We start from the raw sequence: 15,159 nt of genomic DNA, 5'->3' as shown, positions 1-15,159 counted from the left end.
AACGGATATGGTGGCTAGGGTTTGATGTTTTGGATGAAGGGAGTTGTAAAGGAACCCTAAGGAAGAGAATGAGGTGCTTAAATAGTGCACAAAGTCCCGGATTTAGGGTTTCCCTCTTCAGACCGGACTCGCCGAGTCGGTCACTTACTCCTCGACCCGGATCCCGCTCGTACTCGTCGAGTTCCTCCTTGGACTCGACGAGGTGACCCCCTTGACTTGGGGTTTTCTTTCCTTTCTTGGTCTTTCTGATTTTGGGTGTTACAACTCTCCCCCACTTAAACTAAACTTCATCCTCGAAGTTTCTCTACGGCCAATCGCCCTGCAATCTGCTTTCTATACTCCACTTATTAATCCAACACCAGCTGCCTACCTTCGCTGGCCTTCCCCCGGTCATCCTGACGACCCTTAATCCTTTCGAATAGTATCCTCGGGTTCACCCTAACCCTGGTCATCCTGGAAACACAACTTACTCAACTGAAAACCTTCTGGTACTCCCCGAGTACTTATGTTGAACACCCTGGGGGTTCACCATTTCTTTCCTCGTGCGATTTCTGGCATTTCCAAGGCAACGTTCCATAACCAACTACTTCCTCTGTCACTGTGAAGGTCCTATCCTTCCCCAACTCCATCACCCCCGCTACTTCCAGTACGGGTCATTACCGCCAGTATCCACTGGACACTTCTTAACTCCACTGCCACTAACTGAAAATCTCTGTTGTTCTTTTTCCGCCTTCTTGATGAACCGAGACCACCCTGGTCCCTACTGATCTATCAATATATGGGTTACCGGCTCCCACCGGTCGCTAGCCTCAAAACAACCTCCTAGTCGCTCCCAACAACTTCCGGAGAAACTTAGGCTATCTAATACTGCCCCCTCTACTCTGCCACTCTGGTGCTACAAGACCTGGAATCCTCGATCCCCCAACTTGACCCTAAGGTCCTTACCAAGTCCCACCTGTACTATTAAAACTCACGGGCCTCGCCCATGGGTTTCACCCAACTATACTACTAAGCAACCCTGCTCTCAGGTCTCACCTATACTGCTACTCTCACACGGGCCTCGCCCACGGCTCTCACCCCACTACATCCTGGAGCGGCCTCTCCCAAGGTCTCACCTCTCTAGGGCTATACAGGCAAGCTCCCTACTATCCTCAACCACTACCCATTCCTGATCCCTACCTTGATCACTAGGAGATAAGGGCCTCGCCCCAGCTCCGCTAACGAAGCTACTAGGGAATGCTACGGCTTACCCATAGTCTTACAACACCTTCCACCACTGACTGCTAGTGAATGTTACGGCTGCCCCGTAGTCTTACAACACTTTCCACCACTAACTGCTGCTGGAGAAAGCTGCGGCTCTCCCGCCGCTCTACCATGCTCTACATGCTGCCTCTGCCACTGTCTACTAACACGAAAGCATCCCATGCTATCTGTCCTCAAGATCTTCATTCCGACTCACTCGAGTCCTACAGGCGATCCTCCATCCTGAATTCCCAACTTGGCTTTAACCATCACCATTACACGCACTAACTGACGGGGAGTTTCTCAAACTCCCAATCCGGAATTCTTGAGTCCATCAAACGCTGTACTACTTATGTTCCTTCTCAGAGATCATGTACTCATTCTGGATCTGCGTGCTCTTGCCTTTATACACTCGGAGGGTTCTCCCCCACTTCAATCCTGCTTGCACCTCACTTCTCAAGGCTCGAAAAGAATCCCCGATCCTTGCTACCATTCCATAATCAATATGTTGAGGAACCCAAGCTTACCATAGCTTGGGATCTAACCAATCCATCCCTAAAACTATACAACTCCGAACTAGTGAGACATACCAAGTCCCTCCCAAGCATGCTACAATTACTGCATCCTAAGTAACCTTCCCCAATATAGCACATCCCCTAACTACCATTCAAATATCCAAGGTATGCAGACGACATGTAACTCAATCACAAGCAAGCCGCACAAAATTAAAATACTCATGCCGATAATGATGCAGAACCATAACAATATAATCATGCATAATTAAAACAGAAAAACGGAAGTCGCATACATGCAACGTCCGACGCTGCTCGCGCCTCCAAGGTAGTCATCTGAAAAGCCCTGCTGCCTCCTACCGCAGGCGCCTCTGCACGGCCCTGAAGGCCATCTGTGATCCTCAAAGTTGCAGGGGCGGGTGTCATCACCCGTCCTGCCGGAAGCAAACTGGGGCACTGGGCCTTCTTGTGGCCCCGTTGATTGCAGTGAAAACATATCAAGTCTGATCCCTGTGTGGTGGTAATAGTACAATCCCTGCTAAAATGACCTGTCCGACTGCACTTGAAGCAGCCAGACTCACCACCGCTACCACTCTTGCACGCGCCCCCGTGCGCCCTGCCACACTTCCCGCACCGACTGCGGTCCTGATCATCCCTCGATCTCGAATCCGATACCTTGGGCCTTTTGCCCAAACCTGTGGCTACCTAAACCTCATCCGACATACTTTTCCGGATTTGCTCCAAATCATTTTCCCTCTCTATAGCCCGAGAAATCATATCTTCTAGCGTCTTACAGCCGGACCTGCTCACGAACTACCTGATGTCAGCCCTCAACATCTTGTGATATCGGGCCTTCTTCATCTCCTCATCCGCAACATAATGCGGTACAAGAAGATCCCTCTCCCTGAACTTGGCGGTGATCTCCGCCACAGTCTCAGTGGTTTGTGTCAAATCCTGAAACTCCCGTGCCAACTGCTGCACCTCAATAATCGGTGAAAACTCAACCCTGAACCTGGCTGAAAAATCACTCCATGTCATCGCGTCTAACGCGACATCATCCCCCAAAGCATGACCAATCTCTTCCCACCAATCCCTCGTTTTATCCTTCAGTAGACAGGAGGCGAGTCTGACCTTGTCCCCCTCGGGACACCGACTCGTACGGAAAGCGTTGGCAACCTAAGCCAACTATCTGCTGCTAGCAATGGGGTCCCTAGCCCCATGATAATCTGGTGCCGCGCAAGCCATGAACTCTCGGAATGTCAAAGTACGAGCTCCCATCAAAGCCATCATCTCGGTACGGAAGGCTTCCAGCCTCTCATCCAAGATCTCCAATATACCCTCCTTGACCGGGCCAAAGATCACAGGAGTCTGGTCTAGTATGTTGCGTGTAACCTCAGCTGATATCAACTCCCTCATCCGCTCCTCGAGCTGCTCGGCTCCCGAACCCGAGCCTGATCCCTCTCCGGCACCTGGTCCGCCCACTGCCCTCTCTCTCAATGTCACCATGCTGAAAAACATAACACACAACTATCAGAATACACATCACTGCTGAGGGATCATACACGCTCACACTGCAAGTTCCCAAGTCTCATCTCGGCCTTTCCCGAATCGAGTACGGATCCTCTGCTCTCAGTAGTACGGGCCCATACTACCTTCTACATTTATCCGTACTTTCCTCGGGAACTGCTTCGACTCCACCAGGTTCCTTTTCTACTACTACTGCTCCCAGCACTACCTCATCCTAGGCTTACCGTAGGGAAACCTCTGACTCAAACCAAACCAGTCCTCAGTCGCTGAAGGCCTCCTTGTGACGCCAATTAGCCATCACTTGGATATCATCACATGTGACGAGGCTCAGATAATCCTTCAAGTAAAAGACTCATCCTTACAACGGTTGGACTCAAACAAGAGTTGCGCAATAGGGCCAAATCCAGCACTCTGAGATTATTCAACCCTGATCACATGTGACGTGACGAATCCACCTAATGGCTAACTCCCATCACTCAGAATCCCACAATGCACAAAGCAAGCAGCATTCAGACAAGGGCAAATCTAACCATAACATACTCAATCAATCATATTCTCATATCAAGGATTTGTACTAGCATGCAACACAAGCTCATAAACTCAGGAATAACCTAAACAGGCCACCCTACTACTGTCTAGCCAGTACTATCATACAGCTCAAAAGCACATATAACAGGCACATAAGGCATCCTCCCTGGATCCTTAGTCCTAATCTAGCATGCGGTTCTACTAACTGATAATCATAACATAAACTTGTATGGGTATTTTGGGGTACTTACTTGAGCTTGGCTGATTGCATGCACCACACCCCTTTTCTATTTTCAAGGTTCTTTTCTTTCTGAATTCTTTTCGCTTTTCTAAAATTGTTTTCTTTCTCAAAACTCTTTTTACAAAACTGTCTTTTTATTTTGAAAACTTCTATACCAATTCCTTAGTTTGAGTTCAGACACACCCGAGAGCATGTTTGAATCCCTCAAACCAAGGCTCTGATACCAACTTGTAACGTCCCAAAATTCAAGACTAAAAATTTCTTTTATAAAACATTACTTAAAACACAATTGTCAATCCATAACATAATCAGAGTATTAATTTCCAAAACATATGTTCCTTATCAGAGTAAAACATCCCAGGTTGTCTAATCTATGGTGTGTGTCATGCGATCATCTACACCCCCAAGACTGATACTTTATGACTCTCTAGGCAAAAATACACTTAGATCTTAAGTAGAAACTTTAGATCTGGACTTCTAACTCCAATTGGCACTAGAAGATGGCATAAAAGCCCCAAATCTCATGAAAAAAAGGAAACTATGAGCAAAAGAGTGAAGGTAATGACCTCTTACCTTCAAATGCTCTAAAAAGTCACACCAACTCTGGATCCAAGGCTTCCTCTTGCACCACTATGAACTTCCCTCTCTTCCAAGCTTCCAATCACAACACCAAGGCTAGGTCTTTGCTCAAAATGGATATGGTGGCTAGGGTTTAATGTTTTGGATGAGGGGAGTTGTAAAGGAACCCTAAGGAAGAGAATGAGGTGCTTAAATAGTGCACAAAGTCCCAGATTTAGAGTTTCCCTCTTTAGACCGGACTCGTCGAGTCCATATTCCGACTCGCCGAGTCGGTCACTTACTCCTCGACCCGGATCCCGCTCGTACTCGTCGAGTTCCTCCTTGGACTCGACGAGTTGACCCCCTTGACTTGGGGTTTTCTTTCCTTTCTTGGTCTTTCTGATTTTGGGTGTTACATAAGAACTTTAAAATTTATTACAAGATATTCATAAATCCCTTCCATATCAAAAGATTCCCCTTCAAAATCAATTATTAGGCATCATATTTTCCCATGAAAGATAATTACATTCCATCACCAAATATATACATGATATAAGAATTGGGCTATGCTAAAACACTATGGGCTAAATACAATGGGCCACACAAAAATAAACAAATACAATATGTAGAAGATTATATGTCTAACAGCCCCCTGGTAGTCGGAACGGGAGTTCTTGATCGGACGTTCAGACTGGATCTGAAGTCAAGAAACAACGAGGATGGAAGCCTTATGGTTAAAATATATGCATATTGATAGGAAAATGACACATGAAGAACGCGGACCTATCCCAAAGCAAATTTGTCTCAAACAAAATGAATGCCTCTCTCAGTGTGTTTTGTATGTTGATGTTGAACATAATTTGTAGAGAGATAAACGACACTCACATTATCACAGTAAACGAGAGCGGCAGAGAGAGGAGGATATAAAAGTTCACGTAAAAGATTTCGAAGCCAACTAGTCTCAGCAACCGCGTTAGCAACACCTCTATACTCAGCTTCGGTACTGGACCGAGAAGTTTTACCCTGTCTCTTAGACGACCAAGAGAGAAGATTAGTGATGAGTTTTGAGCATTACAACAATCCTATGGTGTACATGCAACCTTAATTGCTCTGGATATAAGTTTTTTTCTATTGAACATGTAAATTGAATCCTAAAGCAATGAACCCTAAAACTAGCATACACAATTCAAAAATCATATGAACATTAGGGTTTGATGATTACCTCACTTCTTATGTAGCAATAACAATAACACCTTAACCTTTGAAAGCTTAGTGCCCCAAGTGCTGCACCTCTAATGGAGTCACAAACACTTAATGCAAAGGATAACTTGGAGAGGTAAGAAATTCAACTAGGGTTCCTCTTAGAATGCATGGGGGCCGAAAATCCTAACTAGAGGGTCTTTAAATAGTTGTGGCTACTAGGGTTTTCAGTTGTAAACCCTAATACCTTGCTTAGGCAACAAGCAGTCCATGGATTCCCTCTTTAGAGCCCTTGGACGAAATCTATTGGGCTTCCCAATAGGATTTTGTCCACTCCACTCTATGGAGTCCATCAGCCCGGTTATGTGTGACAACCCGAAGTTTATTCCATCGCTGTAACCCGTATTTGTCAATAAAACTCGTCTTTATCGATTTGTTCCGTTTACATCTTGAATTAGATTATTTAATTTGAGACTTTTATTATGACCTCGTGAGTATCCAAACCCGTTAGAAACACATGAAAACACCCCAAATTATTATTTGGAAAATTTTAAGTTTCAACCACGTCGGGTTACGACAACTAAATCGGGTACGACCATAAGCCTCGTTTAACGTCAGTATCGGGTAGATTTCCACTGGGCCTCAAACTCAAACCATATATAAAGGTGAAATAACTTCATTTGAAACTTTTTCACTCTTTCTCTACAAACTCAATCTTTGATCCAAAATCACCCCTTTCAAGCTCCAATTTGGTATGTAATCCATCCTAGCTCATAGTGTATCATCTTTAGCTTTCAAATTCGTGTTTAAATCATGAAAAAGGACCAAATACATGTGTTTACGGCCCAGGAACAGCCCTAAACCGTAAACACACATAAATGGGGTTTTGGACCCCCAAACCCTTCCAAACCACTTCCGGAGCTTAGATATGACTTAGGGGCTTACAAGATTGGACTTAGAACACCAAAACCTTAACAGTTGGGGTTTAATATGAGTTTACGGCCCAATAACATGCTTGGACCATAAACACCCTTTCTTAGGCCGCAAACACCTTTTAAGGTGTTAAGATGCCCCTTAAACACCACATAAGCCTTAGAATAATGTCTAGAACCATCCACCTTTGTGTTAGGGACCTTAAACATGAAAGAAACCATCCCCTTAGGAGATTACGACCGTAAACCCCCCAAGGAATGGTTCCTGGGTCGTAAACTCCCATAAGGTGGTCAAATGGTGCCCTAACTTCCTTCCATGGCTTGTACTTTGGACTAGAAACACTTGTGCTTAACCTAGGGACACCAAAACACATAAGGAAAGAGTACATGAGATTTTACGGTCGTAAACTCCTAGTTTACAGCCGTAAACTCCTTTATGTGGTCCATATGTTGATCAAACCCCTTCCAATGCCTTAGAACTAAGCCTAGCATCACCCCACAAGTGTTGTAAGGCCATTAAGCACCCAAGAACCCACCACCCATGAGTTTACGGCCGTACACGATGGAGCTGGTGCCGCTTGTTAAAGCAAGCCCTAGAGCCGCCGTAGAAATGCTTGTCTCCAAAATCGGCTCACGTCTCCGATCTCGTCCCTGAAAATGAAGAATTTTTTGTATGTGTTTGTGTGTGTGTTTCCAGGGGACGAAGAAGAAAAAAGGAGAAATTCTTGTCTCGAATGTTGATTTTTTCAGAGAGAGAGAGAGAGATATTTCATTTTTTTTATTTTCTTATAAAAAATTATAAAAATAAAATAAAAAATGCAATTTTTCTTTTTTATTTTTTTAATCAAGAAAGTATTTAAATAATAAAAAAACTAAAAAAGAAAAAAAAAATAAGGGCAAAATAGTCATTATGAAAAAGTTTATAGAAAGTTGGACCAAACTCGCAACAAAATGAAAAGTTTGGACCTCTGGTGCTAGTCCAAACTTTTTTGGACAAAAGTGACAATTTTCAGCTAACCACAGGGACCATTTGTGCAGTTTTGTCATTTGTAAAACAGTGTTATTAAAGTTTACTGGAATAGAATTTAAATTTGAAAACCATAATGAAGTTTACTAGATTAAGATCAAGGTAGTCGAGCTGAAGCTCTTGAAACGTGTTCAACAATGCTGGACGAACCCTCTCCGGAGACAAATCATGACACCTATATGATAATGTATGTATGTTAAAGGAAACTCTATAATCTTGTCAATTTATCATCAAATTTACTAAACTGCAATCTTTTACAATAAGAACAACAAAAACGATTGCATCGACTTTGGAAGGTCCAAAATGCAGTAATCTAGATCAATTTCATTTGTTTTCCAAAATTAAAATGGCCTAAACTTAAGATCTGATTTCAGTCGTGTAATAATCGAGTTCATATCAGGTATATAAGAAAGATGAGTTAATTGGAAATAACAATGAATGATGATCGATGTGACCTTGAGAACAGTGGAGCGGTGGCCACAAAATTGAAAGCTTGGGAACTAGATCTCCATGTCCCTAATCCGAAAGTGGGAATTTTGTGTCCACCTAATAATACGAACGATTGTACATTTTCCTTTGCTATTATTCAATTCTGAAAACCTGTAATTAAATCTTTCACTTTCGATTTCTTGCTTTATTCATATAGAGACTAAAGAACGAGTGGATGATGAACTAACTTATTTGGTTTCAAACATAGATCAAGTAATGGGAATTTGATTCGGGATCAGAAGACAATTTGATTTAATAGGGAAAAAGATAAGAAATTTACACTTTGGTCCCTAGAGTTTTAGAAATGTGACAGTTTTAATCGTGTAATTTAAACCATAGCTGGCAATGAACCAATTACAAATAAAATTTTAACCATAGAGGTCATTCCTGTAATTTAGAATAACTGATTAACGGATGAATGATTAAAAATTAAAGATAATAATTTAATTGACATGTACAGTCAAACTTAAATGACCTATTGCGCAAGAAAAAAAACATAAATGATCAAATCCGACAAAAACTCATTGCTTTATTGTGGTAAAGTGAACATTATCCTCGGTTGGAGAGACAGTAAACTAGAGTTGTCGTTAAGAGTATAAGGTATGGGGCATGTTGCATCTCGTTGTTGTTGAGGTGGAGCATCCTCAACGCCGTTAAGATGCATCAACATCACCTCCTTCTTATTGTATCTAGTTGTGTTGCTTCTTGTTGTGGTCATGACCAGATGAAACATGATTTTCTATTGGTTACACAAATTCTCTCTCTATCTCTCTCCTCTTAACATGGTGTTATAACACCATCAACACCACCTCTCTAACACCGTTAACACCATCCCATCTTCTTATCCTATCTTCTTGTTGCTTATTGTTATAACACGCCACTTTAGAGAACTTCTTTTTGTTACTTAGGACCAAAAAAGTCAGGTTTAAAGTTTTCTCGAGGTGGTGGGCCGTGGGCTATCGATAACCACCGTTCACAACCATCATCACCATGGACACCGCCGCCAGGACGGAGAGGGTGTTTGGTTTAACTTTTGTGGGACAAAAGTCCTTTTTGTAAAAGGACTTTTTGGAAAAAGACTTTTTGGAAAAGTTATTTTTTAAAATGTGTTTGGATTAGCTTTTGAAGGGAAAAGTCAAAAGTTAAAGTGTTTGATTTAACTTTTATATGTAAAATGACAAAAAAGGACATGTTCACATATTTACATTGATTTACTAATTTACATATATTATTTTATATAAAAAAAATTTTAAACACATATTATAATTTTATAAACATTTTATTAGAAAATATAAAATATAAATTTATTTTAAAATATTTCTAATTTTTTAGATTATACCATTAAAATATTAAAATTAGTACGTTCATACAAATTGTAAATAATTTATAAGAGGACTTTTTGTATTAGACCATGACAATATTAGAATTACGTTCATATAAATGTAAAATATAAATTACGTTCATACAAATTAAAATATTTCTAATTTTTTGGATTAGACCATGACAATATTAAAATTACGTTCATACAAATTGTAAATAATTCATAAAAAAATATCATAGATAATATTACATTCATCTACGTAATGTGATTATATCTTGTGCAATAATATCCCGTCTCGCTGCCATATATAAATCACCATTGCTCGTGCGACGTGTACTTGGACCTTCTTCATAAACATCACTACCGGTATCACCTCGTACGGGATTGTAGGATTCATAAACACCATGAAGCTACGATTATCCCACCCAAATTTTGGTTTTTTCATTTTTAAAGATGTTTCACAATCACCAATTGTAGTGTTGTTTTCATCCATTATCTGTGAATACATATAGTATTAACATTTAAGCAACAAACCGATTTCATTAACCTTTCTAAATGATTTCATTAGTTTATCAAAATTCTAATCAAAACAGAAAAAATAGATTATCACAACATATCAATTTCACAGCATTCAACAATATACAATGATAATACTTTGTTAATGATCTTAGTTAACATTATTTTTATCAAATATTGCATTTTTTTAAACAACAAATATGTCAAAACCCTTAACTTACCATGGGTTTTCGGAACAAATATGTCAAAACAGTCATCTGTTAACACAAACATAATCCATGAACAAAAAATTTCATCAGCTTGATATTTCATCAATTTCACTAATTGTTAATTCATTTTTCATAAAGTTCACAAAATAATCACTATTTGATAGCATATTTCAGAAATCAGGAATAACAAATCACTATTTTAGATGCTAGAGAGAAGAACAATTCAAGGAAATTTTGAAATCGGTAGGAGCACATTTCACAGCAAATCAATTTCACAGCATATCAATTGTTTCAGAGGCTAGAGAGAAGAACAGTTCATGGAAAATTTGGAAATCAATTTCACAGCATATCAATTATTTCACAGCACATCATTTTCACAGCAAATCAATTACATATAATATCAATTTCAGAAATCTAAAATCAAATGGAAATCGGAAATCAAATGTAACATCATAGATCGGAAATCAAATGGAAATCGGAAATAGATAGGAAGAGATTGCAACATCTGAGATCGGAAATCACATCTGAGACCGGAAATTGTAATGAAAAGAAACAAACCTGATCGCGGGGTTGCAGATCGCCCAGTGTCGCCGGTGTTGCAGGTCGCCGGCGTCGCCGGTTTGTTGCAAGTCGAGTCGCGAAAAGCTAAGCTGCGTCGCCGGTTTGTTGCAGGTCGAGACGCGTCGCCGGCGGAGAGAACAAGAAGAGAGATTCGTATCTGTGAATGTGAACTGGGAATTACGTTAATTAGGGTGGACAAGGGTATATTGGTAATTTCTAATTTTTAGTTGGTGAAAAGTTAGAAAAAATCAGAAATACGTTCCATCACGGAGACCGCCGTCGAATCTCTTCTTCTGCTGAACTCGACTACGTTCCATCACGGAGAGAAGGTGCTGGATTATTGTAGAGGCGGCATTCACGAAACAAAGGTGCCGTTTTGAGAATACACTTACAATCTTCTTGTGTTTTTAGATCGTTCTTTTTTCATTTATCGCTGATTCTAATCTGTTCTCTCTCTCACACATTTCGCGTTTGTTAGAGGGAAGCAACTTAGTTACTCGATTCGTGACCAGGAAACCCTTTTTTTAGTTCGTTTTAAACCTGACAAGTCTAATGTCTTTAGGTGAGTGGGGTGGAATATTTTGGAAGAGAAATCTACGCTATAAAATTTCTACTCACCACAATCTGATTTCAGAATATTTTACACAAACTTTAGATGGACAAAACTACAAAAGCATATACACCGTGTGATCTTCTCTTCTTCCCCACGTTCAATTCCGAAAAATTGTTGGCTCAGATCACATGAACACTACGAAGAACTCTACACATTGACTTTCTTTTTTACCATGAACAAGTGATACATTTACACTATTATTCCATTAAGGTGGTATCCTTTTTGACAGCAAGATTCCAAGTGTCTTTTTTTAGGATAATTGCCCCTTCTAGTGTTGAAAGAAGAGAATAGATATATTTTTGGACGAGTTAAATTGAATCTACAGTTTACCCCACTTCATTTTCCCTGTATCTCTTTGTATGTATAATAGCATCTGATTTTCATGTAAGAATGTGACTATTGATTGCAGGACAAAGCGGTTTTATGTTCATGTAAGAATGTGACTAATGATTCTACTCAATCTACTGATCCTTCACATGAATCTGGTCCTGAAGTTCATGTATCCGAGGCAGAGGATGAAGATCTACAACTTGATCCGATCTTTTCAGTTCCCCCTTCACAGTTTGAAGGAGCAGCTGCTTGTGATATCAATGATAAGTTATCTTCACTTGACCCCTTACAATCTGAAACTTCGGATGATGATATCGATATCAATGATGTGTATTCTTCGCCTGCCCCTTTACAAGTTGAAGAAACATATTATGCCCCTTTTCAAGTTGAAGAAACAGATGATGATGTCTTAATGTCGAAGAGGGATTTTAAAATTTTGAACAGGAAGTTAAAACTTCTGTTAGAGTTTTCTGAATCAATATCTCAGCCTCCTCCTTCTACTCAATTCCAAATGTCTGAGCAATTTTATACTGAACTGAAATCGAAGATTGATAATCAAGAAAAGATGATTAAAGATGAGATTGATAGGTTGGTTTCGGAATGGTCAAAGAAATTTGCTGCTCAAGATACAACAATTAAAAGCCTCGTAGATGGGATTTCAAGTATTCAAGAAAAGAGCAAGGATTTCGGGAAATCAATTGATACTTTGGTAGAAGAGATTCGTGAAACTAAGGTTGTTTATTCTTCGGATATGCAAAAGAAATTGGTTGATACGAAGGAAAGGGAAGCCTGTTCGAAGAACTTTTTGGATGATGCTTTGGGACACCTCAAATTTTTGGAGCCAAATGTCCAGGTGTATGATTACAAGGCACTTACATAATCATACAATGTGCTTTAATATTCTCAAAGATTGTGCTCTGTGAAAACTTAACTTAATTGTAGATCGTATGCGTTTCTTACCAATGGATTTTCTAGTCTCGATATATGGAAATTCCCAGTGGGGTTCAAATAGATGCTAACAATTTTTTTTTTAATAATTTTTGCAGGGGTTGAACCAAAAGTAAGTACTTTTTATTTTTATTTTAATCTTCTTAGACGAATTCTGCCATATATATATATATATATATATATATATATATAATGAGAGTTTACATAAGTGATTTGGTTGTTTGAACTTTGAACTTTTGGTTCGATATAGATGGGGTGAGTGGGTAGGCGTGGAATGTCTCATGAAACACAACAAAGAGAATGTAGAAAAAATGAAAGCAACATCCGAGAAACAACATCCCTTGGAAAATTCTACAAAGGATGCGTTGCATCTCAAAGATCCCAATGGTTAGAAGCAAATACCATTTTTCTTATATGGCTAAAATGAAGATGTTTTTTGTTTTTTTTCATGATGTTTGAAAGAACATGTCAAACTTAGATTTGTTTCTCTCTCAACATATTGCAGTGACAAGAGGCAAGAAGAGGAAAAGTATGTCCAAGGTATTTTTTTTGTTTGTTTACTTATTATTATATAGTTTAGATAGCTTTAATATTTGTTTATATTGGAGGGTTCTCAGTGTAATTATGTTTGTTTTATATTCCCTTGTAATCTCTCAATTACCAAGTTTATCTTGGTATCAGAACAAGGTTACCCTGCTAACCCTAATTACCGACTTCCTTCTCTGGCTATACAATGGCCACCATTATTGCTTCTTTCTCCACAAAAGAAAAGACAATTCGTAACTCACACAAATTTGGCTGTGATTGTTGCTTCAAGTGCCACGTAGGTATCACTTATCAACTAATCCTGTTTTTCATGCTCGCACAAAGCTTGTCATAGTTGACTTTCATTTTGTTGGTGACAAGGTAGTCAAAAGAAAATTTTTCGTTCAAGTCAATATGTACAACTGATGAGATAGTTGATATCTTCACCAAGCCTCTATCATCACAACGGTTCTTGTTGCTTAGATCCAAGCTACAGGCCGCTTCCTGGCCTTGGAGTGCGGGGGGGATATTAGATAATTTAGATAGCTTTAGTATTTGTTTATGTTAGATGGTGCTCATTGTAATTATATATATATGTGTGTTCTCATTGGAATGAAGAGTGGTAGTTTTGTGTTTGTTTTTCAGGTGAATGAGTTTGCTACATCTACCGAAGTTGGTGAAGGTACTACCTCCCTTCAAGCAGACCATGCTGTAACTCCTGGAGTTGGAGTTGGTGAATCAATGGCCATGAATGAAACGTCAGGGTCAAAGGCGAAACTTTCTGCTTTGCCACAGACAGAATTACTGAAGGCATTTCGTTGTATGGCTGTCGAGAGCTTACTTCTTATGGCAGAAGCAGCCAAGAGGTTGGAAAGTTTTGAAGCGAAAGAAATTGAGCTCAAAGGGGAGTTGCTGGGATGTAAAGCTACAGTGGCATCACAAGCTTGATTTTGTTGTGTGTTGCTGAGGTTTAGTACTTGGTGATTGCTCCCACTTACGCTGCATGTTTGCAACTATAACTCTGACCAAATAGAATCCAAGTCTAGTAATTGGTTACATTGCCCATATGAGGTATGTATCCGAATTCCACACCTGGATGAAATGTTTTTTTTTTTCTTTCAAGAATTGCTTCATCTTATTACTATGCTAATTAATGGCTTTTACATAAAAAGGTCATGTCTGGTGTGCTGGAATGGAGGATGACATGGTTTTATTCTTAGGCTGTTTGTTTAACAAGAAAAACAATGCAGGATTTTTTTTCTTCTTAGTTTGGTACCAGTTTAGGATGTGAGTTTTTAGTGTTGACATAATGTAAGATTTTACTCTGGTGACCGAGATGAAGAACACCAATGGTCCAAAGCCTTTCTATGTCAGGTATCATAGTTTGGGACATTCATATAATAATTTATACATGCAATAATTAATAAAAAAAGTCAACTTAGAAAAACCATCTTTTCAACATTTTTGACACCAAACAAACGGAAAAACACAGTTTTTACATCAGTTATGATATAAAAAAAATTACGATATAATTCAACACCTTCAAATTATAAAAAAAATGTCTTGAGAAATTCAGTTCTATTTGAGCTATGTGCCACCAAAAAGCTGAAATTCAGTGTTAGACTAAAAATAAGTAACTATTATTAACCTAATTATTATGAATAAAAAGGAAAACCACTCTCTGGAACCATATCGAACACATCCTAATTCCCATCATACAGGTGGTGAATCACGGAATGATAACAATATTTTGGATATGTCAGAATTTGAACGATGTTAGACCTTTTTTTTTGTTTAATGGAATTATGTACCTTAACCATTGAGATTCCATCGCCGGTATTGACCTAATAATCATATGGTTTGCACTCGGATCCCATACC

The 15,159-nt window shown here is 39.4% G+C and overlaps 1 protein-coding gene and 1 long non-coding RNA gene across 2 annotated transcripts in view; one reads left to right on the top strand and one right to left on the bottom strand.

The window, feature by feature from the left end:
* Positions 1-14,647, top strand: part of LOC145052884 (uncharacterized) — a 34,638-nt gene extending 19,991 nt beyond the window's left edge. Inside the window, exons 4-9 of the mRNA XM_079000802.1 lie at positions 11,886-12,659; positions 12,853-12,866; positions 13,005-13,141; positions 13,260-13,294; positions 13,925-14,350; positions 14,452-14,647. Of these exons, the coding sequence (XP_078856928.1) occupies positions 11,886-12,659; positions 12,853-12,866; positions 13,005-13,141; positions 13,260-13,294; positions 13,925-14,227 (1,263 nt within the window). The 3' untranslated portion in view covers positions 14,228-14,350; positions 14,452-14,647. The remainder of the gene's footprint in view (positions 1-11,885; positions 12,660-12,852; positions 12,867-13,004; positions 13,142-13,259; positions 13,295-13,924; positions 14,351-14,451) is intronic.
* On the bottom strand, positions 9,732-11,674 carry LOC145079522 (uncharacterized). Its single transcript, XR_013695038.1, has 2 exons — positions 10,861-11,674; positions 9,732-10,073 (listed from the first exon to the last, which is right to left on the bottom strand). It is a non-coding gene; the product is annotated as an uncharacterized LOC145079522 (long non-coding RNA).
* Positions 14,648-15,159: the final 512 nt, after the last annotated feature.

Source organism: Lactuca serriola, chromosome 1, assembly GCF_051521515.1.
Source record: "Lactuca serriola cultivar US96UC23 chromosome 1, Lser_US96UC23_V15, whole genome shotgun sequence".
NCBI classification, from domain to species: Eukaryota; Viridiplantae; Streptophyta; class Magnoliopsida; order Asterales; family Asteraceae; genus Lactuca; species Lactuca serriola.
The sequence above is the reverse complement of the archived record's forward strand: the minus strand, read 5'-3'. Positions and strand labels throughout refer to the sequence as shown.